This window comes from Anolis carolinensis, chromosome 1 (assembly GCF_035594765.1).
Source record: "Anolis carolinensis isolate JA03-04 chromosome 1, rAnoCar3.1.pri, whole genome shotgun sequence".
Lineage (NCBI taxonomy): Eukaryota > Metazoa > Chordata > Lepidosauria > Squamata > Dactyloidae > Anolis > Anolis carolinensis.
Genome location: NC_085841.1, coordinates 273817063 through 273845016, shown reverse-complemented (window position 1 = coordinate 273845016; position 27954 = coordinate 273817063). Strand labels below are relative to the sequence as shown.

Sequence of the window (27954 nt, the reverse complement as noted above, 5' to 3'; positions counted from 1 at the left end):
AATTTGGGACTTTCAAGGATCAGGTATCATTCTGTTTTTGTGAATCAGATTGGTATTGGGCTACGAATCTAAGAACCTATGAATAATTCTGATATTTATGTTCTGTACTTGCAGAATCTGTACCAAAGCACTCTCACTCTCTATAATAAACTACATTATAGCCATTTTCACCGGAGATGTCTGTTGCAGCAAAATCAACAAAAAGTTTTAAAAGAAGAAGTGATTTATTATAACATAAACTTTCATGAACTATAGCAGAGCTTTCAGAACATTTCATGTTGGTGACACTTTTTAAACATGCATGATTTCATAACACAGTAATTCAGTTTTACTAGCAAATCAGAGGTTAAACCAACCACTTATAAGAGATACAGATGCATACATAAATTGTAATAACGATATAGAGTCTTGGTTATCCAACATAAACGGGCAGGCAGAATGTCGGATAAGCAAAACTGTTGGATAATAGGGAGGGATAGGCCTCCCCTCGCTCACCAGCCCTCACTTGTTCGCTTGCTGGGCCAGGTCCTGGTTCTGCCACCGCTGCCACCACTGCCTTTGCTGCTATGACCTGGCCTGGTGATGAGCGAGCGAGGGATGGCGGCAAAGGTGGCAGAAGCAGGATCCTAGCCGCCATTTCCAGGCTCCTATTTCTGTTGCAGCCTGCCCGCCCTCCCTCTCATTCACTCACTCATCCACTCTCTTTTTCCCTCTCCCTCCTCCTCGCTAAGACCCATCAGATAATACAGAGTATCGGATGACCGGAAGTCGGATAACCAAGACTCTACTGAGAACACAACATATCTCATGAATATCTTCCATTTAAATTTGAAAAAAATGATTTATTGCTTATTCACATAGACTGATGGGTTTTGTATTACATTCACATGGCAACACTACACATTGCAACCGACACAATGTATCATGACACAAAGCTTGGAAAACTCTGGACTATAGTCTGCTTTAAAAGAGAGAATAGAATGAAATTACATTTGAGATCCTGCATGTTAACACATAATTTAAAGGCTTCTCATTTAGAATAATGTTGGAAAGTTGGAAAGTCCACAAGGGCCGTTGACTCCAGTCCCCACTATACACAAATCCCCTGTTAATGCACTCTCCAAAGATTGTGCAATCTCTACTTAAAATCCTTCAAAGAGGAAGAGTCCGCCACCCTCCAAGACAGACAGTTCTTGAAAGATATTGCTTTCTTTGGGTTTCTCACTCTTCTTAACACCTGAACAGCCAAAAGGAAAGGCTTATGATACTTAGAGTTCCTTTAGATCTGTGGTTGAAAGGCTTTTCAAAATCAGGAAGGCTGTCTTACTAATTGGGAAAAAAGCACACGAGGTTTGAAATGCCTGCGTCGTTGCTTTTCTGATGTGGAAATAGGCTAATTTGAAGTACAGAAGCCCTTGTCCACGTGGAAAGTCTCCACATGAGCAAGAATGCTGGAAAATCAAGATTCTAGGTCGTATGTCCATTTTCCATACAAACAAGAACTTTAATCTTTATGCTTGTTTTCTATGACTGGAAAGCACCAATGGAGTGGAACTGTGCTAAGCATGCTCCTTTCTGCACATTGATTCAAAATGCATCAGTAATTGTTGTACAGGGCTTTTGTTACTTTAACATCTTTAATGTCTTTTGACCTTTGCCTTTCACCGTTGGTTACGCTGAAGTGGTCAGATTGAAGTTCTCTGCCACTTTTCACTGCTTTCCAAAGATGTTGCACGGAAATCTGGAGGAAGTATAAAACTGGGACATTAGTTCCAGAAAAGGCATCAAGACAGATTCATGTTTCTAAGGGCCTTTGAAGACAAAAAATACTAGCTACAGTCTGTCTACTTAAAAATAACATTTCCAGGAACAGTCTGCAGTTCTTTCCACAAATGGCCCTCTAGGGGGTTCCTTGCCCTACCAGGGTTGCCTGGGAACAAAAAACAGAGACATCCTGCTAGACAGCTTGATCACTTTTTTAACAAAAGGCGCAATAGGTGGCTTAGTATGACATTTGATAGGAATCTTTTTCTAGTCTGACTTGCAGCTGTGTTTGCTGTCTATTAATCTCTTCTCTGCAAAAATAGGGCAGGAGTTTTAGACTGAGATGGTGGGCTGGTTTGTCAGATTGGTGTACATAGGAAAAGGGGAGATACACTATGGTGCCAAATTTATTTGTATGGTATCCCTACAAAACCTATAAGTGTACAGTTTATTGATTGTACAGATCTAGAAGTCTCCTTCCGCTTTTGAGTTCGATAGTGTAGACAGGCAAGTGAGAACCCAAGGGTTTTGTCCTATTGCTGCAATAATGATATTCCTTCTGGTCATTCTTTATGCCAACATCTGTGGCTTCCTTGACTGGGACAGGAGGCCTTGTTGACTACAGAGGACACCTCCATATTAGAAACTTCACACACACAGAATCTCTCTGATCACATACCGTACCAGGCAGAGAGTGTTGCCATTCTGATTATTTCTGCTTATTTTTTCAGGACTTCAGCCTGTTTGTCTGAACATTTCTACAGTACAGCCAGGACTAGGGTCAAGAACAGAACTCCAGCCTCATGAATTTCCTTCCTCCACTCCCGTTGTTTCATTTGCTGTTCCCTGCTTCCTTCTATCCTAGTTTGGCATTGTAGCTGACTAAAATGGCTAACCCTGCCACTCCTAGGGTGCATATCCACTGTAGAATTAATGCAATTTGATATCACTTTAACCACCATGGCCCAATGTATGGAATCCTGGAAGCTGTAGTTTTACATGATCTTTACCGTCTCTGCAAAGAGCACTGGTGCCTCACCATATTACAATTTTCAGGATTCCAAAGCATTGAGCCTTGGCAGTTAAAATGGTGTCAAACTGCATTAATTTTATAGTGGAGGCACACTGCTAAATTGCAGTGCAGGAGAATGGTTTAGCAACAACCTTAATGAAGGCTAGCCCTGCTGAGACATAATGCAAAGACAAAGTACAACATAAAGAAATTAGTGAATCGCCCAATTTCTTACTCCCAGTCTCTAAATCTTTTTGAAATATTACAATTATAATATGCATGCTTATCCAATTCTTGCTGTGACCGTTCAGAGGTCCTCTGGTCATGAGACCCTACATGAAGATCCTATTACCCTGTAATGCAAAAGAAGTATCTTTGAGTACACACTATTCTTTCTTGTTCCATACTCTGTAACAATTGTGTCCATTAACAGACTCATTTTACATACTGGCCTGAATGATTAGATTGATTGGAAAAATTACTCCTTTGGGCTGAACATGCAATGTGTTTTCAACAAGTTCTCCCATAGGAAAATTAATTATCCCGTTTCTAAAGCAATACATATATTCCTTTCTTGTCATTGATCTATACTCTCAGATGTTTTTGAAGTCTACTCTCCTCCTTTTTAGTCATATTCAATTGACCAGGCAATATTCTCCCCATGCTAGAAAACCACTAATAATGGACAAATTGCTTTTTGGACAATTCCCAGAACCTCGCACAACACAGCCAGTGTAGTGGCTCTGCTGCCATGCTCTGACCCCCATCTGAGAATCTCTGTTTAGCTGCTTATATCCTGTATATGTTTGAATGATCATTTCTATTCATTGTAATGCATTGAATACACCTTGTTCCATGTGAGAGAAGCTGCCACTGCTGATTATTCATTTTTCAACAAAAGGTTTCAGAGAAATCTTAATGTTTATTAATTCTGTGTCTCAAAGAGCTTTTGACTTGCAAAACCGTAAATGAAATTCTAAAAAGATTACTTTCTACGTTTGCATTACATTGAGGTTTCTCAGTTCATCAATGGGAAGTGCCTCAAATGTTAATGTTTGCCTTCAAGTTGTTCTGACTTATGGTGAGCCTTATGGGCTTTCTTGGCAATATTGTTCAGAGGGTATTTGCTACTATCTTCCTCTTAGAGGGGAGTGCTACTTCTCCAGGGCCACCCAGTGGGTTTCCATGGCCTTGTGGGGATATGAACCATTGTCTCCCAGAATCCTAGCCTAACACTCAAGCTACTATACCACACTGGCTCACTCACCCCAAATGTTATTCAATGTGAATATCTTTTTCTTGCTGTTTTTTTGTTGCAGAATTGCTCTGGATGCAAGGAGAAGAGGCCTGCCCACAGTTTATGTACTAGCTGTAACAAATGGCTGTGCAGTTTGTGTACAGAGGAACACAGGCACAACAAAGAACCAGAAGAGCATTTCTCGCCGATTCCACTGAAAGGGTGTTCAGGTACAAATGTGATTCAATCAGGTTGTTAAAACAGATACTTGCTTCAGAGATGCAGTTGGGCAAGATCAGTGAAACCACAGGCGAAAACATGTAGAGAAGAAATAATCAGACAGGGACAAGCTGAATCATCAGTTTTGTCTTTATAAAAACTGCTGTTTCTATTCTCTATCTAACAAGGAACACCTAATAAATATTATTGCTTGAAGTTGGAGGCAGATCCAGGTAACTGATAGATTATATATATCTATATATATAAAAGAGTGATGGCATCACGGCGATTCACAAAACAACAAAAGTACAGGCCCCCCAACCTCAAAATTTGACAACACAACCCATCATCCACGCCTCAAGGTTGATACAACAAAAAGAAAAGAAAAATAAAGTCCTAATTAGAGGGAGAGCAATAACTTTTTTTATCCAATTGCTGCCAGTTTAGAGGGCTAATCTCTGCCCACTTGGTTGCCTAGCAACCAGCCAAGGGACAGCCAGGTTTCAGTTAGGGGACAGGCAGATTTAGGCCTCACTTAGACTTCTTCCACAGATTATCTAATTTGCACTGGATTATATGGCAGTGTAGACTCAAGGCCCTTCAACACAGCTATATAACCCATTTATAATCTTATATTATCTGCTTTGCACTGGATTATCTTGACTCCACACTACCATATAATCCACTTCAGTGTGCATTTTATACAGCTGTGAAGAAGGAGCCTCATATAATCCAGTTCTGAGCAGATAATATAAGATTAGAAATATACAGTAGAGTCTCACTTATCCAACGTAAACAGGCCGGCAGGATAAGTGAATATGTTGGATAATAAGAAGGGATTCAGGAAAAGCCAATTAAACATCAAATTAGGTAATCGTTATACAAATTAAGCACCAAAACATCATATTATACAACAGATTTGACAGAAAAAGTAGTTCCATGCGCAGTAATGCTATGTAGTATTTACAGTAGAGCCTCATTTATCCAACACTCACTTATCCAACGTTCTGGATTATCCAACACATTTTTAGAGTCAATGCTTTCAATATATCGTGATATTTTGGTGCTAAATTCATAAATACAGTAATTACTATATAGCATTACTGTGTACTGAACTACTTTTTCTGACAAATTTGTTGTCTAACATGATGTTTTGGTGCTTAATTTGTAAAATCATAACTTAATTTGATGTTTAATAGGGTTATCCTTAATTCCTCATTATCCAACATATTCGCTTATCCAATATTCTGCCAGCCCGTTTATGTTGGATAAGTGAGACTCTACTGTACTGTATTTACAAATTTACCACTAAAATATCACAATGAATTTAAAACACTGACTACAAAAACATTGATTATGAAAAGGCAGACTGCGTTGGATAATCCAGAACATTGTATAAGTGAATGTTGGATAAGTGAGATTCTACTTTAATATGAAATAATTACTGGGATAGAATAATGCAGAACAATATAATCTCTAAAACCAGGACAGTAAATAAACAGGGGAATTCCACACAGGAAACAATCAGGGCCAGCTAACACCTCCCAACAAAGTATTCCCATCATCAAAGTCTGGAAAATCCTCTGTTTTCTCAGGGCCACAGACAGTAGAAGCACATAAAATATCGCAAACAACACCACTCTGAAAACAAGGGAATTCCAGACAGGAAACAATCAGGGCCAGCTAACACCTCCCAACAAAAAATTCACTCAGGGAGGAAACAGCCAGGCTTTAAAGCTGCAAGGCCATTACATCCTAATCATTTTTCCTAATTGCAGCATTCATACTTGCCTCCAACAAACAAAAAAAACCATTCAGAAATATTGTATATTCACAACCTTTAGGAAATAATATCCCCTGATGGCGCAGCGTGTTAAAGCGCTGAGCTGCTGAACTTCTGGACCGAAAGGCCAGAGGTTTGAATTGGGGGAGCAGAGAGAGCCCCCACTGTTAGCCCCAGCTTCTGCCAACCCAGAAGTTCGAAAACATGCAAATGTGAGTGCATCAATAGGTACTGCTCCGGCGGGAAGGTAACGCCGCTCCATGTAGTCATCCCACATGACCTTGGAGGAGTCTACGGACAACGCCGGCTCTTCGGCTTAGAAATGGAGATGAGCACCAACCCCCAGAGTCAGACATGACTGGACTTAATGTCTGGGGAAAACCTTTACCCTTGACCTTAACTACCACCAATTCCTCAATACTTTATTTCCCATACCACCAGACTTCGCCACAGCAACGCGTGGCCGGGCACAGCTAGTATATATATAAATTGGTATTAGTTATCATACATTTCCTGTGTCCTGAATAGTGATGGTATAAAGTCTATCTCCTTATTGAGTTTCATCTTAACACTATGATTATTGGTACACATTGTGGGATCTGACCTCAAGGGAGCTTTTCCTTATCTTTAATTTGGTGTATTTAAAACCCAGTCTAGATCTAGGAAACCAACAATTTTATTCAATATTTTGTGACATTTTTACTGGCCCTGTGAGTTTTAGACTTTTTCCCATTAGGGCCAATACAGCTTCCTTTGCTTTCTAGGAATTTTGCACAAGGAACAAGGCAGACTGGTAGGAGACATACTATAGATCTTGTAAGCCATGTGATACATACTTCACATATCAGCACTTCAAGGGGTCAAGGCTGAAGAGTGATTCCTGAGACTATCTTTACTGCCTCAATAGCAGTAAAGTTCATGCTGTTTCACCCTGCATTTTATTTTGACTTGATGAGTGTTATATGATATTAGAAAGGAGTTTTTCTCTTAGATATATTGACCTGTAGGGTGACTGGTTAGACCAAGAAAAAACTTTACCAGTTAAGAATGGCAAATTCAGGCAGCTACATTGATATGTTATTCAGATAGTTTTTTCATTATTCAGATTATGTGGTGGATCATGGAAAGGTTGGCCTGAATACTTGGAGCCCACTCTTAATTATTTTTCAATGTTCTACATATACGTACTGGAAACTTTTAACATAACCTTTAAAGTTAGATTGTTAACCATTATTTGCACTAAATGCTGCCAGAGTGCACAGTCAGTAGATTTTTTTTTCGTGTCAGGAGCAACCGGAGTTGCTTCTGGAGTGAGAGAATTGGCTGTCTGCAAGGACGCTGCCTAGGGGATGCCCGGATGTTTTGATGTTTTTACCATCCTTGTGGGAGGCTTCTCTCATGTCCCCGCATGGAGCTGGAGCTGATAGAGGGAGCTCATCCGCGCTCTCCCCGGGTGGGATTCGAACCTGGCAGCTTTCAGGTCAGCAACCCAACCTTCAAGTCACGAGGCTTTTATCCCCTAGGCCACCAGAGGCTCCAGTAGATAAGAGATGTTGATATTTCGGAGGTATAGCCATCCTGAGAATGAAGTTTCCATAACATTTGGCATTCCACTTGAGGAACCTAAAATTACCAAAGTGTCTTATTGTAAATATTGTGTCGTTCCAGTAGTAACAACTTGAAGGCTTAAGAAATTTGATCTCTCAGCCCTGCTTGAAAACAACTGCTAGCATTTCAACCCAAATCCTTTGCTCCTGATGAGTCCTTTGCCACCTAGTGGTTCAGTGCAGTAACACAAACTACAGATTTTGATTACAGTACAGTCCTCCCTCCAAACTGTGGTTTATTTTTACAGTTTTGTAGTTATTCATGGATTTTATCAAAAACTGTTATCTCTAGGAATCTTTCTGTCCTCCAGTGCGACTGTACTGTCACTTTCCTCCAGCCATGCTGAAGTATCTTGAAATTTCTAGAGAGTACACTTCTCTAGGAATCTCAAAGTTCTCCAATGTGATTTTGTGGTCAGCTTCCAGCAGAAGTTCACCATAGAGTTGTGCTGGAAGACTTGTACAAAAAAAGCCAATTTCTTTATTCTTGTCCCCTCCACTCCACACTTTTATGGTGATCTTGTGCCCCCGCCCAACCCCAATGAATGTGGAGAGCAGGTTATAGTCACGCCTTTTAAAATAATCTTGAGATGCACCCCTCAAGGTCTCTTTGCTAGCCATGTCAAATTTAAGTACAGTATGAATGTTTTACAGTCATTAAATTATGATGGAGAAAGATAGACATGCCTTCTCTTTTATTATGAGAAATTACAGAAATATGGTTTTGTACCTGAAAAAGTGAAATGGACCAAAAGTTTATTGTATTCATATGTTTTAAACTTGTTCAAAAAGTGTTAATGTCTTCCCACGGTTAAGAGCTGTGTTGTCTTGCCAAGCAGGCATATCAGCAGCAATAACAAAAGAAGCTTTCCTTGTACCCATTTTCCATTAGTGCCCTGTAATTTTGCTGCCTTTGAAGCTAGTGGTATGTGACCGAATCAGAACAAACTAACAGAGACTAAAGCATGTGATGCATGTAGAAATCAATATTTATTAGATGGGGTTTAGGTAGCAGGGATATATGTGAAGAAAATTGAACATACTTACTGATCTGGGAAAAGTTTATATTTCAGTCTGTGTATTGTAGTCTGCCGATGGATAAATAAGCATAAAGAGTAGAAACTGATACTTTTCATACAGTGCTCTGAGAAATGATTTGTATAGCACTTGAGTTGAGGTTGTGCTTAGCACAGGTTATAATGTTTTGCTGAAAAATGTGTGTATTTTGTGCCAAGAAAACTTAAGAGGATGTGCTTTGAATAGATTATGCAAATTAACCATATATTGAAATGTGTTTATTTTGCATAAAAATACTCAAGTTGCACACTATTCTAGTTTACTAAAGCAGTAAGGAACTCAAATGTGAATAATGTGTAAGTGTAGGGGTTGTGTAAGTAGGGGAATGTGAATGAAACCCATGGATGCTAGGGGACAGAAAAACTCCTTATTAAAAAACAGAGGGCTTTTCATATGCCACCACCATGTGTCAATATTTTTACCAGATATTTTCTCCTGAAGCCTCTCTTCTCCTTCTCCTTTTTCTCCTTTTCCATTTTCTCCACCCAGTACATCCTTTGGGGAAGATTTCACCCAAGACTGTAGCATAACAACAACAGCAACAAAAAAAGAGCAACCCTATCTATTGCCTATCTATTTTAGCATTCCCCTAGCAGTCAAACAGATGACCCTATGGGATGACTGTATTCAGCACATCTGCTGTGAGGAGACAGCATATTTTAATTGTATTGTAAATTGATTCCTGATGTGTCTTGAGGATTTTCCTGTCATGCTGGCTGATGACCCTGGTTGACTTTTATAACTTGGAGGTGGCCAGGACAGTAGACATGATCACCCCTGAGCGTTCCTTCTTGTCGCAGAGAGCCAACTCAGCTCCCTGGTTCATTGGGGAGATGCCGGTGTTGAAGAGGACAAGACAAAGGCCTGAGAATCGCTGGCGGAAGACTCAAAGCAATTCTGACCGAGCATGGGCTAGAGCCTCACTTAAGGCCTACTCTGCGACAGTGAGGACAGCCAGAAAGACTTTCCTGACTGCTCGCATTAAGTTTGCAACAAATAGACCAGCGGAGTTGTTTCGGGTGGTCAGGAAGCTCCTCCATCCTTATGAGGAGGAGAAGACTCCTGACCACTTGACAACTCGATATGGCAAGTCCACACGTCATTTTGCAGATAAAGTCGTTCGGATACGTTCCGACTCAGGTGTCAGTCTTAGTCCACTACCAACACAGAGACATTCAAATGTCTGTGTCAGCTATAATCTTTTGTGTGAGCTGTTAAAAACAAAGAAATTGAACAAGTTTATCATATAGCATATAGAGACATGCAGAATATATGAAACAAATGCTACAGAAAGTATATATTCCTCTGGAGTAATTCTGAATCAATCATGCTTCCAGGAGCTGATGGGGAAACAAGTGAATTTCCTTTGTTTTGCCCAATGCACAGTCAAGAGGCACTCAAACTGTTTTGTGAGACCTGTGATGTCCTTACTTGCCGCTGCTGCCTTCTGATAGAGCACAAAGAACACAGGTACAAAATATTAACTGATATACGTCTTTAACTAAGCTGTACATAGAGTGGCCAGAAGCACTCCCACAACTTTAATAGTTCAGCTGAAGATAGAAATGTGGTATAGTAGTTTGAATGTTGGACTAGAAGTGGTTCTTCACAGGCACTAAATCTGATTTAGGGATTGGATTGAATGGGTTCCTCTGGAGAGCACCTACACATTCATCCCAGGAACTAGATCAAAGCTTGAGTGGTGGCCATAGCATCCACTGACTGCAGATCAGTTATGAACCCTATAATGTTTTTTCTTAATCAGTCCACTGAGATGTGCTAATGTGCATATTAATGTTCTTTTCAGGATCAGTACTGGATCATGGAAGAGGACAGGAAATGAGAACAAAGGGGCGGAAAGCAAACATTCCCATGGGAATGATGTGGTTTCTCTTCTAGTGGGGTGATTGTTACCTTCTGGTCCAATTGTGGTTCAATATTTTTCAAAAGTGCGTCAGTGGTAGGGCTGTCCTGACAAGTATTCTGCATTTTCCCATCCTCGTTTCAGGCCCTGTATGGAATATATAGTCTGATTAGCTACAGTGCATTTTTTGGCTTATCCCAGCCTTTTTGGTGATTTTTAAAAATGTGCTGTTTCTAGCTTAATGTGCACTGTAGTGCCTGTGTGGAACCGCCACAGGATTCCAATAGATCAAATTTTCTTTCCTTTCTCTCCCACATCCTTTCCTCTTTCGTTTTATCACTGATACAGTATCTCCACATCTGTTTTGAACAATTTATTCACTTTCACACACATTCCAATCAATATATGATTGTTCTTGTTATTGGCCTTCATGTCAACTCTAGACTTGAAAATTCTAAGACATTCTCAGGCATATATGCATACATTTTTGAAGTATTTCCATCCCAAATGTATACACTCTTTTCCAGCAAAGAGTAGCTATAGAGATTATTTGAAGGTTAAGTAAATACATTAGATATAAGTATATTTACACTGAAGAATCAATGTTATACTCATGATTTAATCAGAGTTACAAATTCCATCTTAAATTACAATTTTATATACAGTGTTCAAACTGTTGTTCCTGCACATTAATGCATAGCTCACATTGCTGAAGCACAGTTTTTAAAAATCACTTAAAATTTCCCTTGTCATTTTGTGATACTTTTCTACTATTGGAATCATTAATACTGCTAAGGCAGTGTGTAATTTTTGGAACCCCCCCCCCCTGCAAAATTAATAAATGAATAAAATTCCAGAATCACATGATGTTAACAGTATATATACAAGATGTTAAAAATGCATTTTTGAGGCATACTGTATATATTTACATCCCATGTACACCCATACACATAAAACACTTTACTCCTTCACCTTACTCATTCATGCAGTCAGAATCCTCCCAAATTAGCTGAGTAATGTGCAGGTGTTTCCCCTTGAAACTTGCAGTCTCTCAATGTTCTGTCATTTTCTGGGCCTGTAACTGATTGTCTTTTGTATAGGACACACTTTGTGCCCAGCAGGAAGCCAGGGTGCCTAAAGAAAGGTTGTTGAGGAATTTTCCTGAAGGATAGTCCTTTGGGTCTTTAATGTGATAACAAAGTCTTTATTGATGAACAAATAATAAATCTTCAAGGAGTCAAATAATACATCAAAGTTTCCTTAATAAACTGTTGGCCCTTTCAGTCTTGTCCCCAGGGGACAGGGAATTGGTTTTGGATAACTGTGAAAACCCTCTTATAACCTCTCCCAGGCTGTCTATCTTATGGGCTTAGCTGATGTGGGACCCACTACCGATTCCAAATGCGTATGGGTATCGAGTGGACCTACCAGCTAAGGCTTGCAGATGTTTCAGCTGGAGTTCCGTGGATCTGTGGTGCTGTTCTCTCTCCGAGGTTTCTATGAAAACTTCAGGGCTGTTTCCCTCAGGAGCTGTGAGGCTGAGGGGCTGCAAGCTCTCAGCCAGAGCTTTTGGGACCTTTTCCCCTGGAATTTCTGTTTCTGATTTCTTGGATGTTCTGTATCCCCGGATATTATTGAGATATGAAGCTTTTCTACAGGATGAGCTGGTCTACGTCCTATAGCTAAGCTTCCTAAGTGAGACTGACTTAAAAATGGCTCCTTCCCTGCCAGAGCCCTGAACAAGGGGCGGAACCAAACTTAATGATGATTGACAGGCGGCCTGTCCTATGATTGCAAACATTGCAGCAAGAAAGTAAAGTTGAAGGTTCTGGTACAGCTGTACCAGCACACTCAAGTTGCTCCTGACATGGAAAAAAAATCTCAAAGAACTGAACAATAAAGAGGAAGGGGACATCATGGTTGCTATTCAGTGATAGGATTCTGTAGCAGGACTCTCCTACTGCTCAACTGTTTGCTGCCAATAGGGTGGTGAGATCATGGGGAAATGGGATTTACATCTCCCTTCTGCATGATCTCATCTTGCTGTGTTTCTCAGTTGACTGCTGTCAGACATCAGCGCAAAGGATCAAAGAGGATGTGTGGCTTCAAAGAGGAGGTTGGCTAGTAGAGGAGGCTCTGTTAGCCAAAGGTCCCCCATAGACCAACAGTTCTGAAAACGTTCTTCATCTTTCTTGTTCAGGCTTTGAATTCTCAGAATCTAAAGAAAAACACCAAAACTTTTCTTCTTTTCTTAGGTTCAGGCATCTTCATGAAGCTTTGCAAAACCAAAGAGCCATCCTGGAAAATGTCACGGCTAAAGTGGAAGAGAAGAAAAATGGAGTTCAGGTCTCGGCCAAGCAGATTGAAGACAGGTAATGTTGCAACACTTCTTTCATAAGAAGATTAATTCTGATAACAGCCTCCTTTATTAGAATGTTTCCTTCCAGTGATAAAGGCTCATTGTCATAATTGCTGAAGGATGTAACAGGCCAGTTTTCCCCATCTGCATTGTGATTGATAGTTGTGAATCTGTGAGGGGGACATCTTTTCTGCAGGCCTAGATCCAATGGCCATTGTGTGACTTCTTAGGCCATTTTTGTGGTGGTCTAAATCCATAATATGACTATATAACCTGCCATCTGGATTTCTTCTTCAAAGAGAGTCAACTGTCCCCTTAATGTTTCTGTGAACTGGACCATAGGAAGGACATATCCAGAGTAGACCCTGTGAAACATTTTGTAGTTGCTTATCCATGTCCTTCCACCTATGTTTTCTTTAGTTTCACATCTGAAGTGATGTAGAGGGAAGTGTGCAGAGCTTGGGTAGAGATGGAAAAGGTGTGTGCTTAATTTGGAGAACATCACATTGAAAATAATCATTTTGACTGCCATATTGTCTTATTCTAAGCTTGTGTTAAAGAAGTAGTTCACCTCCTGTTACAGCTGGGAGGGTGAAAATATAATTGCATGTTTACTTATACTTCTTATGCACTTATCATTGCTGTTATTATTATATTTATGTATAAGTTTTTAAAGCCTGTTAGAATATAAAGATTTTAGTTTGTTGAAAGAAGGACATAAAGAGAAAAGAAGTGGCAGAATCTTGCCCTTCCCTGTAGACTCAGACAGAAGCAAGCTGCCTCAGTCTCTCCTTTCCTATCTGTTCTTCATTCATAACTTCTGTTTTCTTGACCACACTTTGATGTTGCTGAACAACATGTGCCAGAAAACTTTTGTCAATCAAATGAATCTTTCTTAACATTCACTAAAGTGGTATCTATTAAACATTCTCATTCATAATGGATGCTTCCTTTCTCTAAAGATTGTTTGAAGTAAAACATCTGCAAAGAAAAGTAGAAAACCAGATAAAAATGGCCAAGATGGTCCTGATCAGTGAAATAAATAAGCGAGCAAATGTTCTCCTAGAACAGCTAGAGGTAAGTAGGAGCATACTGTGGTAAATGATCCTTTGCATCCATAAAGGTATTGTTCACAAAGATAAGGTAAAGGTTTCCCCTGACGTTAAGTCCAGTCATGTCTGACTCTGGGGGTTGGTGCTCATCTCCATTTCTGAGCCGACGAGACAGCTTTGTCCGTAGACACTCCAAGGTCATGTGGCCGGTATGACTGCATGGAGCACCGTTACCTTCCCGCCGGAGCGGTACCTATTGATCTACTCACATTGGCATGTTTTCGAACAGCTAGGTTGGCAGAAGCTGGAGCTAACAGCGGCCGCTCATGCCGCTCCCGGGGTTTGAACCTGGGACCTTTCGGTCTGCAAGTTCAGTAGCTCAGTGCTCTAACACACTTCACCACTGGGGCTCCTTATTGTTCACAAACTAGAATACAATACATGAACCAGAACATTTATTTATGTAGTGATTGTCCTGGCAAAAAAATGCAGGAAATGAGAATACATGGGAAGACAAATCTATTCCAGGTGATGTGGAAATGTCTGCTGGTGCATGGGATGCTTTGGGAGAGATCATTGTTATCATACTCTTCAGCATATTTTATTTATTGATAGCCTATCTTTTTGCATCTTTGGGACACAAGACATCTTATAAATATTAAAACAGAGGCCACTAAAGGTTCACACTACTAAAAGGTACAAAAGTTAACATGTTTAAAGCTGCCAATAGAAGTAAAAGGAATTTAAAAGCATATCTATTAAAATCAACAAATGCGAACAATAAAGTGCATAATTAAAAGCCCTGTTGCCATAAATGATCAGTTCTCAAAGTCAATTGAAAAAATGCATCACCTTCTGCTGGAAGGACTCCATGAAGGGAGGGAGTCTAGCCTCCTAAGGAGGCTTAACGTAGGAAACTGGGAGAAGCCACTAAGAAGTCCCTCTTTTCCATTTTACCAGATGTACTTATGACGGTGGTCGGACTGGGAAACAGGCCCATCTCAAAACTTAGGTGGGCTTATAGAGGAGAATATAATTCTTTAGATAACCTTAACCTAAAGATGGCCATTGGGTTTTTATATGAAGGTAGAAAGCACAGAATTGCATATCTATTCAGCCTATTTAACATGGATTTCTTAAAAACAAGTTATGCCAGACTAATCTTATCTCTTTTTTCAATAGAGTTACAAGCTCGGTAGATGCAGGGAATGCTGTGGATGTAGCATATCTTAATTTCAATAAGGCCTTTGACAAGATCCCCCATGACCTTCTTGCAAACAAATTTCTCAAATGTGGGCTAGGCAATGCTACTGTTAAGTGGATTTGTGATTGGTCAACTCAAAGGGTGCTCAGCAATGGTTCCTCTTCATCCTGGAAAGAAGTGACTAGTGGAGTGCCGCAGGGTTTTGTCCTGGGCCCAGTACTGTTCAACATCTTTATTAATTACTTGGATGAAGGTTTAGAGGGCATGCTTATCAAATTTGCAGATGACACCAAATTAGGAGGGATAGCTAATACTTCAGAGGACAGGATCAGAATTCAGAATGACTTTAATAGATTAGAGAGCTGGGCCAAAGCTAACAAAATGAATTTCAACAAGGACCAATGTAAGATACTACACGTAGGCAGAAAAAATGGAATGCAAAGACACAAAATGGGTGATGCTAGGCTCAGCAACAGTCCATATGAAAAATATTTTGGAGTCTTAGGCCAATGGGATTTTGGGTTTCATCAAAAGGAGTATAGATTGAGGGAAGTGTATTCCACTTTGGCTAGATCTCACCTGGAATACTATGTCCGATTCTGGGCACCACAGTTCAAAAGAGACATTGATAAGCTAGAAGGAGAGCAACTAAAATGATCAAAGGTCTGGAAACTATGTCCTATGAGGAGCATCTTAAAGAGCTGGGTATGTTTAGCCTTGAAGAGAATGTTAAGAGGGGACATGATATCCATGTATAAATATGTGAAAGGTTGTTATAAGGAAGAAGGAGCCAGCTTGTTTTCTGCTGCCCTGGAAACTAGAACTTGGATCAATGGGTTCCAATTACAGGAAAGGAGATTCCACCTGAACATTAGAGCTGTTCAGCAGTGAAACTCTGCCTCAGATTGTGATGGAGCCTCCTTCCTTAGAAACTTTTAAACACAGGCTGGATGGGCCATCTGTCAGGAGTGCTTTGATTGTGTTTTTCCTGCATAGCAGGGAATTGGCCTAGATGACCGATGTGGTCTCTTCCAACTCTCTTATTCTATTCCATTAGTGTGTGATGCCAGCAAAGAAGGCCATAAAAGGCTCCCAATTCAGATCAGCGCCTAAACAATTCCTGGTTTAGTAAAAGGGCATTTGGGTGAAATCTGCAACCCTTCTCAGCCCCTTTATGTATTGAGGCCTCAGCTTTAAGACTTATCAAACTGTTAGGCTTCTAGTGGCCACAAATTAACATCTCTTCTGGTGTGTTATTTCTCTGTAAGTCATTAATGTTGTCACTATTTGCAAAAAGCATTCTTTCAAAAGAAGATCCATATATTTTAATCCCACTCTTGTTTCCTGCTTTGTATTATGAAAAATATACCAGTAATTTCTTTTATTAATCATACACATTGGATGTGGATGTTTATGCCTTGCGCTGCTTTTGTATCCACAATTTGTTATGCAAAAAACATCAGTTTCTGTTTGTGATTATTGACAGAGGATCTCCAGCGAAAGGAAGCAGAAACTAGAACAACAGCTTCAGGGCGTCATGATTCTAAACAGGCAATTTGAACATGTGCAAAACTTTCTCAGTTGGGCAGTGTGCAGTAAAAATAATGTTCCATTCCTCTTCAGTAAGGAACTGGTAAGTGTTTGCTCCATTTTAGTAAGGAATAAATGCTTGTTATAATCATGAGACATTAAACAAATGAAAGGAACGGAGAAAAACAAATCCCAAAGTGACTGCTTAACTGCTTGTGCATTGACATTTAAGAGTGCATTCAGTTCTTAGAAGTAAAATCAAAGGTGAGTAGGAAAGCAGAACTTGGGTAAATTAATTTTCAAAACTATAACTCTCAGAATTCCCCAGCCAAGCATGAGGATTCTGGGAATTGTAGTCTCAAAAGGAACTTTTCTAAGCTCTGAAAGGTAATAAAGATACAACTATGACTGATATTTGGGGGGAAATCCATGTTGACTATACAGTAAAATAAATATAACCCAAAAATATAGATACTAGAGTTAGATAAAATCTTTTCTACTGTGCTGAATGGTCACTCTAATGCCCTTTATGCAGCCCTTAAAGTTACTCTACTTCCACACATGGTTTTATCTATGTTATGCCTGGATCAGGAATCAGTGTAGATGGAACACACAGCTTATTATTAAGTCATGCATTTTATGTTTGTTTATAATATGCATTAATGACTTTTCTCCAAAAAGGCAACCAAGGCAATGTATAATAAAAAAGAATTATAGTAGTATCTATAGCATCCAAAAGAAGTGATACAAATACAGAGGTAACACAGATAGACTGCAGAGAAGAAATGTTTGGAAAAAATAATCTCATTGCCTCAATGTGTTACTTGCAAGTAGGTCCTCCACTTCAAAGGGTTTAGGAGGTGCAAAACCTCCATAAAAGTTGAGAAACCAAAAACGGAAAGTATTTTTTTCTTTACCATAGAGAACACTACTCTAGGAATCTCTAGGTTGGCCAGTGTAACTCTATGGCTAATTTCCACCAGAATTTGAACATAAATTCATGTTAGGGGACCCACAAATGCCTACAGAAGTTTTCTCTCTAGGAATCTCTAGATCCTCCACTACATCTCTATAGTCAGTGTCAGAATTGACCATAGAATCATGCTAGAAGACCCAGGGATTCCTGAAGAGAACATATTAATAACATTCATGAAAGCTGACCTGAAAGCTGCCAGGTTCGAATCCCACCTGGGAGAGTGTGGATGAGCTCCCTCTATCAGCTCCAGCTCCATGCGGGGACATGAGAGAAGCCTCCCACAAGGATGGTAAAAACATCAAAACATCCGGGCGTCCCCTGGGCAACGTCCTTGCAGACGGCCAATTCTCTCACTCCAGAAGCAACTCCGATTGCTCCTGACACGAAAAAAAGCAAACAAACAAACATTCATGAATAATAAAATCTGCAAAAAAATAACCCCAAAAATGTGGGAGGTCTGATTATTTCTTGTGAGTATTGAATTTTGAGGGAGTTCACAATTAATTCAAAAGGGCTCTACCTCTAAGCTAACCAATGATATTGTGATGACTCATGGGCCATGTAGTCCCGTTCCTAGTACTATTGTGGCAGATGAAGAGGACAACTTGGGTTTCCCACCGTTTCAGCCAGAATTGGAGCCCTTGCACCTGCAAGATGTTTGCCCACAAGAAGTCAGCCAAACAAGCAGAAATCTCCCCCGTTTTCTCGCCGGGATAATTATAATCGAGATAGAGGCGCTAGGGAGGCGAATCGCAGAAGCGCCAGAATTGCTGCCAGACAATTAGCTGATTAAGCCTGTTTCCCTTGGGAAATCTTAAGGAGTCATGCATCTGGACACAGTATGGGTTTCACTTCTTGTTCCCCAGGGAAAGTGTTCCTTGGCGGGAAAACAAGATCCTATATAGGTGTTTAACCGCAAGGGGATCCTTGCGGAGTCAATTCGTCAGCTTCGGGAGCGAGATCGTGTGTGGACTCGCTATTCCAGTTCCTTGTTTCCAGGACCTTGTTCTTGTTCCAGCCCTGCCTTGTTTCCCCGGACCTTGCCACGGACCTCGCCACGGACCCTGTTCTCGTCTCTTGCTTCTTGTTGCCTTGAATCAAGCCTTGTTTGCCAAGAATCTATTTTGCTCTCCAACCTCGTTGTCAAGCTCCATTGGACTAAAGGACCTTGTCATTTCCCCACACTTTGCTTGGCAAAGTGTGTGTTTCGGTTATTGGATTATAACTTTGGACTCTAATATCTCATATTGGACATTGTTTCCCTGGACTATATTTGACCTTTCCTGAAAGGTCTACTTCTGAACTATATTCTTCACTTGTTTTTATTGACTTTATATATTCCTTTAATAAAGATATTAGATAGATTCTGGTCTCTGTGCAAGGTTATTGGTGCTCTGCAGCCTGGGTCCTGACAGTTTGACTCCGCCACCCTAAGCACCAATTAACCTAGACCAGAATGTCTACAGGAACCGGGGCGGAAGCCCAACCACTCAGCTACACCATTTCCAAGGATGAATTAGACAGAATCCGTGATACACTCCATACGCAGGAGGGAGAAATACGGGGCTTGAAGGAACGAGGTGTCCGGCTCCCTGGCCTGGCGCTTCCAACCAAGTTCTCCGGAGGAGCCTCCAAGGTTCATGTTTTCCGTCGCCAATGCCAGGCATACATAGAAGCCCGTCAAGCCGAGTTTTCCCAAGAAGATGTCAAGGTGGCGTGGATTTACAGTCTCCTAGAAGGGCCAGCGGCCAATTGGGCGACGGCGCTATTTGATGCGGGCTCCATGCACCTAAGTTCCGCGCAAAACTTCCTGAACCACCTTAAGGCGACATGGGGGATCGAGGACAATGTGGAGGCGGCCGGCCATAAACTCCGGCGTCTCTTCCAAGGGGACAGGCCATTGTCCCAGTACATAGCCGAGTTCCGAGTGCTGGCCCAAAACACCGGTTGGAATGATATAGCCCTCAGAGGACAGTTTCGTGAGGGTCTCAACTTCGAGATGCAGGAAGAAATCTCCAAGGTGGATCCCCCAAACTCTCTTGAGAGACTTATTGATCAATGTTTACGAGCCGAAGTCCTGCTTGCCAACAAAAAACAGTGGCTCCGAGGCCAGAGTGGAAGAGCAGGAGTGAAACCTCCCGCTCCCGCCAGTATTCAGCCGCGTCCAGTGTGGAGACCCCCGCCACCAGCCCCATACCCCAGAGGAAGCGGGGAGGAGCCGATGCAGTTGGGCAATGTGCGTCCCAGATTAGATGTTGCCGAGAAGGCCCGCCGCCAACGTTTAAACCTCTGTTGGTACTGCGGGAACGGGGGCCATTTCGCCAGAGAATATCCAGCCAAGAGAAAACCCGCTGCTCGCTTGGCGGCGGCGTCCTCCGCGGAGACGGAGACGGCCGAGGCGGCTGGAGCAAAGCCGGCGGGGGAAGCCAGCGACCGGGCGTAGAGAGGCTCGCCAACCCGGTCAAAAACCCCACTCAAGAGCCGCAAACCGGGGTCCTATTTCTCCTAGTGGTCACATTGTGGTCAGCGAAAAAAGGACCCGTCATGATCCATGCCATGATAGACTCAGGGGCAACAAACAATTTCATCGATAGAGAGTATGCCGACTCTCTGGGATTACAATATCACGATTTCAAGAACGCACGGGTGGTGCAGGCTATCGATGGCCGCCCCCTAAAGACGGGTCCAGTAAGTCAATGGACTGAACCCACCAGGATGTGGATAAGGGAACACATGGAAGAGATTTCCTTCTTTGCTACCGAGGTGCCCCACTTCCCTGTGATTTTGGGAATTCCATGGCTGACGCTCCACGACCCAAACATCTCCTGGACCAACAGAGAACTACAGTTTGCTTCAAAATATTGCCAAAACCATTGTCTAGTAGCCAAGGTCTGCCATGCCGGGGACGCTGAGCCCATCATCACCTTGCCCAAGAAATATTCAGACTTTTGGGATGTTTTCAACGAAAAGGAAGCCGAGAAACTACCCCCACATAGACCATATGACTGTGCCATTGACTTGGTGGAGGGGGCCCCGATCCCGCGAGGACACCTCTACTCCCTGACGGAACCAGAGCAAGAAGCTCTCAGGGAGTTCATAGAGTCAAATCTTCGCAAGGGATTCATCAGACCCTCTCAATCCCCAGCTGCCTCCCCGGTGATGTTTGTGAAAAAGAAGTCAGGGGACCTACGCTTGGTGGTGGACTATAGAGCATTGAACAATATCACGAAGCGGAACCGCTACCCCCTGCCTTTGATCTCGGATCTATTAGACCGGCTTCGAGGGGCCAAGGTTTACACCAAGCTGGATCTTCGGGGGGCTTACAATCTAGTTCGCATCAGGGAGGGGGACGAGTGGAAAACCGCTTTCCAGACTAAATTCGGATTATTCGAGTCCCTGGTCATGAATTTCGGTTTATCTGGAGCTCCCGCAACGTTCCAGCATTTTGTCAATGATATTTTCCAGGATTATCTAGATCGGTTCTTGATCATATACCTAGACGATTTTTTGGTGTTTACTAGATCACAATCGGAGCACGAGAACCACGTCAGGTTGGTGTTACAACGATTGCGGGATCATGGACTATATGCCAAGTTGGAAAAATGCGCTTTTGATCTACAAGAGGTAGATTTCCTGGGCTACCGTGTCTCGCCACTAGGACTTTCCATGGACCCGGCAAAGGTTTCAGCAGTATTGGAATGGCGGGCGCCAACCAACAAGAAAGAAGTGCAACGCTTCTTGGGGTTCGCGAACTACTACCGCAAGTTCATTCCAGACTTTGCCCGCTGGTCTGACCCAATCACCAGCTGCATCCGTGGAAAACAGCCTTTCCGCTGGACGGAGCAAGCAGAGAAAGGGTTCCAGCAACTAAAGAAGTTATTCACGTCCCAGCCAATTCTACAGCACCCTGATCCTAAAACCCCTTTTGTTGTGCAGGCTGACGCCTCTGATGTGGCAATTGGGGCTGTACTCATGCAACCAGTGGGAGAACATCTTCATCCTTGTGCCTTTTACTCCCGTCAACTAACAGCCCCAGAGAGAAATTACACTATTTGGGAGAAGGAACTTTTGGCCATAAAGGCAGCTTTTGAGAATTGGAGACATTGGTTAGAAGGGGCCAAATTTCCCATTGAAGTTCATACTGATCATCGAAATTTGGAACATCTAAGAACTGCCCGCAGATTAAATCAGAGGCAGCAGGGCTGGGCTTTATTTTTTGAACGTTTTGACTTCCAGATCCATTATGTAACCCCAACTCAGACCAAGCAAGCAGATGCTCTATCACGGAAACCAGAATATGCTGCAGGGCACAGAGAGACTTTCGAATCCCAATTGCTACAGCCCGAAAACTTTGCCACGCTCACAGTGGGAAACACCAAATCCACCACAGTTGAACCAATTCCCTCTACTTCAGGACCCCTTTGTGCTCAAGAACTTAGAGCCAGTCAACAGGCGGATGCCTGGGCTCAAGATCAAATTCGCCAAGGACTACGTTTCCCCTTCTCACTTAAGGATGGGCTATTATGCTACAGAAATCATGTCTACATCCCTCCAGGACCAGACAGAGAAAAGGCACTTCACCTGTGTCATGACTGCAAGCCAGCAGGACATTTTGGACTTTTTAAAACCATGCATTTGATCCTAAGAGATTTCTGGTGGCCCAAGATCCGCAAGGATGTAGAGAAATATGTCAATACCTGCCCGGTATGCCAGCGTTCCAAGACAAGAAGGGAGAAGCCCTCAGGGCTACTGCATCCCCTTCCTACTCCATCTCGTCCATGGGAGATAATTTCTGCGGATTTTATCACCGACCTACCACCCTCCCTTGGATATACCACGATCCTAGTGGTGGTGGACCTTTTCACCAAATTGGCCCACTTCATTCCTTGTGATGGCCTTCCCACGGCCAAACAGACTGCAGATTTATTCCTTCAGCATATTTTCCGGCTACATCGATTGCCCAAGAGTTTGGTCACTGACCGTGGATCTCAATTCACCTCTCGTTTCTGGAAGGCACTACAACAACTATTAGGCATAGACTCTCGTTTATCTTCAGCTCACCATCCCCAAACAGATGGACAAACGGAGCGCACCAATGCCACTTTGGAACAATACCTTCGCTGTTATGTAAACTACCAACAGGACAATTGGGCATCCCTGTTACCTCTGTCAGAGTTTGCCTACAACAACGGTGTCCAGGCTTCAACCAAGGAAACCCCGTTCTTTGCAAACTACGGATTCCATCCACGTTTCTTTCCTCCAGTCATTGAAACCTCAGAAGTCCCCGCAGCAGAGGACTGGCTGCAAGAACTCACAGCGGCGCAACAACTATTGCTCCAGCAACTAGACCAAGCCAAGGAGGACTATAAACGCCACGCTGACAGTCATCGCCAACCGGGCCCCGAAATCAAGGTAGGAGATCAGGTTCTGCTGTCCACTCGCTTTTTGCCCTCCCACCGTCCCTGCCGGAAGCTAGATGCCCGTTTCATTGACCCCTTCCCAGTGGTGGCGCAACTTAACCCAGTGACTTTCAAAATCCAACTTCCGCGCTCTATGCGCATCCATCCTGTGTTTCATCGCTCCCTGCTCCTTCCGGCGGATGGTGTGCGCCCTGATGCAGACCGGCCGGCCCCCGCCCCTGTTTTGGTGGACGGGGAGGAGGAATTCGAGGTTCGGGACATTTTGGATTCCCGCTTCCACCGCCGCCGCCTTCAGTATCTCAATGACTGCGTGGGTTTTGGCCCCGAAGAACGCTCTTGGGAAGACGCTTCCACAGTCCATGCCCCCGACTTAGTCCGCCGCTTCCATCAGGCCTACCCTGCCAAGCCGCGGCCCCACGACTCGAGGAGAGGGGCCATGTTTGAGGGGGGCCTTGAGGGCGGGGATAGTGTGATGACTCATGGGCCATGTAGTCCCGTTCCTAGTACTATTGTGGCAGATGAAGAGGACAACTTGGGTTTCCCACCGTTTCAGCCAGAATTGGAGCCCTTGCACCTGCAAGATGTTTGCCCACAAGAAGTCAGCCAAACAAGCCTTGAGCAGAAATCTCCCCCGTTTTCTCGCCGGGATAATTATAATCGAGATAGAGGCGCTAGGGAGGCGAATCGCAGAAGTGCCAGAATTGCTGCCGGACAATTAGCTGATTAAGCCTGTTTCCCTTGGGAAATCTTAAGAAGTCATGCATCTGGACACAGTATGGGTTTCACTTCTTGTTCCCCAGGGAAAGTGTTCCTTGGCGGGAAAACAAGATCCTATATAGGTGTTTAACCGCAAGGGGATCCTTGCGGAGTCAATTCGTCAGCTTCGGGAGCGAGATCGTGTGTGGACTTGCTATTCCAGTTCCTTGTTTCCAGGACCTTGTTCTTGTTCCAGCCCTGCCTTGTTTCCCCGGACCTTGCCACGGACCTCGCCACGGACCCTGTTCTCATCTCTTGCTTCTTGTTGCCTTGAATCAAGCCTTGTTTGCCAAGAATCTATTTTGCTCTCCAGCCTCGTTGTCAAGCTCCATTGGACTAAAGGACCTTGTCATTTCCCCACACTTTGCTTGGCAAAGTGTGTGTTTCGGTTATTGGATTATAACTTTGGACTCTAATATCTCATATTGGACATTGTTTCCCTGGACTATATTTGACCTTTCCTGAAAGGTCTACTTCTGAACTATATTCTTCACTTGTTTTTATTGACTTTATATATTCCTTTAATAAAGATATTAGATAGATTCTGGTCTCTGTGCAAGGTTATTGGTGCTCTGCAGCCTGGGTCCTGACAGATATTTAATAATAATGCAGTCCAGCATGAATCAGCTTAGCCTGAACAGACAAGCATACATATCTGAATTTCTAAATCTGACCTTAGACTGATCTCTGTTTTTTTCTGGAGGACAAGCACATTTAAAAATAAAATCTGTGACCATGGGCAAAATAGTTCATAAAATAGGTCAAAGATTTATATACACAAAAATATTGTGAATTTGTTTATTTCATTATTCTTAGGTATGTTACTAACAATTATCTACACAGATAAAGACTTCAAAATGTAGCAAAATGCCTTGTTAGCTATTTCAGCCCACTTTCAGGTCACTGTATCTTTAGCAGACACAGTCCCTCTGTTGTTTCTACAAAAGTGCATGTCTCTCATGGTGAAAGATAGCTGGCTCAGGAAATCCTGATTTCAACATGAATTCATTTCCTCTCTTTTAGTTCAAATTAGCTTGTAATTCTCTCCTTGAATATGTAAACATATCTAAAGCTCAAATGAATCAAAGAATTATTGTCCCAGGAAAACTGAAAATAAGCAGTAATGGAGGTGCAGGGGCAGGGATTCATTGAAAGGCATAAGCTATAATCAGCCTTGGACTATAAAATATATATATTCATTGTATTGAACAGTCATTATTTAGTTTCTTGCCAGATTGTGTTTCAGATTCAACGTTTGGTAGAAACAAATTCTAACGCAGACATGGGCCCTCCTTGGAAGGTCAGATTCACATGGGACCCATCTTTCTGGACTAAACAACTCTCTAATTTAGGTAAAAAAAAGCTATACTATGTATAATTCTAGAGTTGATTGAGCTTCTTTAATGAAAGTCTCATTGTGTGTGTGTATGTTATAAAACTATTAAGTTTTGTTTTTCTGCTACCGAATATTATATTACTCTTGTCGTCTTGAAGGCTGCCAGAATGTGGTTTGAACACTTTACATATAGTAAATAGAATGAGATGTACATTACCATGACTAATATAGTATATATACTTCTTGCACTATGTGAATGATAGGGTTATCACATTCTAATAATAATAATAATAATAATAATAATAATAATAATAATAATAATAATAATAATAATAATAATAAACTTTATTTATACCCCGCCACCATCTCCCCAAAGGGACTCGGGGCGGCTTACATGGGGCCCTCCCCAGGACAATACAGTATAAAACAACATAAAAACAACATATCAAAATACAATTAACCAACACAACTGATAAAATATACAGTATAACACAAAGTCAAGAAGCAATCTAACAGGGGCGAGCCGCATGAACACTAAATTAAAAAACTCGGGGTGAGAAAGGGATCAAATAGAAAACCTCAGGGGACAGGGACATCAGATAGAAAAACAGTCTAGATTCTTATGGATCTGGCCTTCATGCTTTGGTCGCATAGGTATTGATAAAGCTTGTAGATAGAATGAACGAGAAGCCAGACCAAGAGAATAGAGAGACAGTGCTGATTTGGACCATCCTATATCATCCTGCCCGTACCACATGATTTCCTCATCACCGAAGCTGCTACATGTTGAATCAGTTTTTTTAAGTTATTCAACATGTACTGAATAAAGTAGGGATCCAGATTCCAGATTCCCAGCATAACATTTTGGCTGTATGCATTGTCCAAGAGTGTAAGATCATGTTCAAACATTCAGGGGGCTGTTAGTTTGCATTGATCAGTCAGTGAATATATTCCACTTTATAAAAATAGCAATGATCACAAATGAGCTGCTATATGAGATTATTTTGAAGTGTTAAAAAACACTACCTAAAATAATAACTTCAAACTGGTTCTAAGTATTTTTTACTTTACTTAGGCGATCCCTCGTAGTTCGAGGACGATAGTCTTCCATCCTCCTTGGTATCTTGGGGGTGGGGTCTTAGGTGGCTGAAGAGACCTATTCTTAACCCGCATATTCTCCCACAGTGAGGACATTGGTTTCCAGGTGGAAGGCGGTCCCGGTCGGGGTTAGCTTGACACTCCTTCCTCTTGGCACGTTTCTCCCTTAAGCCCTCCGTTCGTGCCTCTTCGAACTCCGCAGCACTGCTGGTTACAGCTGACCTCCAATTGGAGCGCTCAAGGGCCAGGGCTTCCCAGTTCTCAGTGTCTATGCCACAGTTTTTAAGGCTGGCTTTGAGCCCATCTTTAAATCTCTTTTCCTGCCCACCAACATTCCGTTTCCCATTCTTGAGTTCAGAGTAGAGGAGCTGCTTTGGGAGACGGTGATTGGGCATTCGGACAACGTGGCCAGTCCAGCGGAGTTGATGGCGTAGGAGCATTGCTTCAATGCTGGTGGTCTTTGCTTCCTCAAGCACGCTGACATTTGTCCACCTGTCTTCCCAAGAGATTTGCAGGATTTTCCTGAGGCAACGCTGATGGAAACGCTCCAGGAGTTGGGTGTGACGTCTGTAGACAGTCCACGTTTCGCAGGTGTAGAGCAGGGTTCGGAGGACAATGGCTTTATAAACAAGCACCTTGGTATCTCTACGGATGTCCCGGTCATCAAACACTCTCTGCTTCATACGGAAAAATGCTGCACTCGCAGAGCTCAGGCGATGTTGTATTTCAGTGTCGATGTTGACTTTTGTGGAGAGATGGCTGCCAAGGTAGCGGAAATGGTCAACATTTTCTAATGTTACACTGTTAAGCTGTATTCCTGGTTTTGCAGAGGGATTAGCTGGTGCCTGTTGGAAGAGCACTTTGGTTTTCTCGATGTTCAGTGAGAGGCCGAGCTTCTCGTATGCTTCTGCGAAGGTGTTTAGAGTGGCTTGTAGGTCTTCTTCTGAATGCGCACAGACTACGTTGTCATCAGCATATTGGAGTTCTATAACAGATGTTGTGGTGACCTTGGTTTTGGCTCTCAGTCTGCTGAGGTTAAATAGCTTGCCATCTGTCTGATAGATGATTTCCACTCCGGTGGGAAGCTTCCCATCAACAAGGTGAAGTATCATAGCGATGAAGATGGAAAATAAGGTAGGGGCAATAACACATCCCTGCTTGACACCTGATTCCACCTTAAATGGGTCACTTTGGGAGCCGTTGCTGTGCAAGACTGTTGCCATCATGTCATCATGGAGGAGCCGCAGGATGTTCACAAATTTGTCAGAGCACCCGATTTTTTGGAGGATGGTCCAGAGAGCGCTGCGATTCACTGTGTCGAATGCCTTTGCAAGGTCAATGAATGCCATGTACAGAGGTTGGTTTTGTTTCCTGCATTTTTCTTGGAGCTGTCGAGCAGTGAAGATCATGTCCACTGTTCCTCTGGAGGGGCGGAAGCCATTCTGGGATTCTGGGAGGGTGTCTTCTGAGACAGGGAGAAGGCGGTTTGCAAGGATTCTTGCAAGGATTTTCCCGGCGGAGGTTAGAAGGGAGATACCACGATAGTTCCCGCAGTCTGTTCTGTCCCCTTTCTTGAAAAGGGTGATGATGGTGGCATCCTTGAAGTCTGCTGGGATTTTCTCGGTCATCCACACCTTTTCAATGAACTGGTGGGGTTGTT

At 42.5% G+C, this 27954-nt stretch overlaps 1 protein-coding gene and 1 long non-coding RNA gene across 6 annotated transcripts in view; one reads left to right on the top strand and one right to left on the bottom strand.

Moving 5' to 3' along the window:
• trim66 (tripartite motif containing 66) overlaps positions 1 to 27954 on the top strand; it is a 90445-nt gene that overhangs the window by 22356 nt on the left and 40135 nt on the right. For 3 of the 5 annotated variants that reach the window (XM_062967692.1, XM_008104386.3, XM_008104388.3), the window contains exons 3-8: positions 4096 to 4243; positions 10037 to 10169; positions 12819 to 12935; positions 13885 to 13999; positions 16665 to 16811; positions 25095 to 25212. In XM_062967692.1, the coding sequence (XP_062823762.1) occupies positions 4096 to 4243; positions 10037 to 10169; positions 12819 to 12935; positions 13885 to 13999; positions 16665 to 16811; positions 25095 to 25212 (778 nt within the window). Of the gene's footprint in view, positions 1 to 4095; positions 4244 to 10036; positions 10170 to 12380; positions 12680 to 12818; positions 12936 to 13884; positions 14000 to 16664; positions 16812 to 25094; positions 25213 to 27954 lie in introns of those variants that run through there. The other 2 variants (XM_008104387.3, XM_062967693.1) reach the window with 2 other exon arrangements.
• On the bottom strand, positions 878 to 12250 carry LOC134295386 (uncharacterized). The gene is made up of 3 exons (XR_010001939.1): positions 11992 to 12250; positions 10614 to 10710; positions 878 to 1741 (listed from the first exon to the last, which is right to left on the bottom strand). It is a non-coding gene; the product is annotated as an uncharacterized LOC134295386 (long non-coding RNA).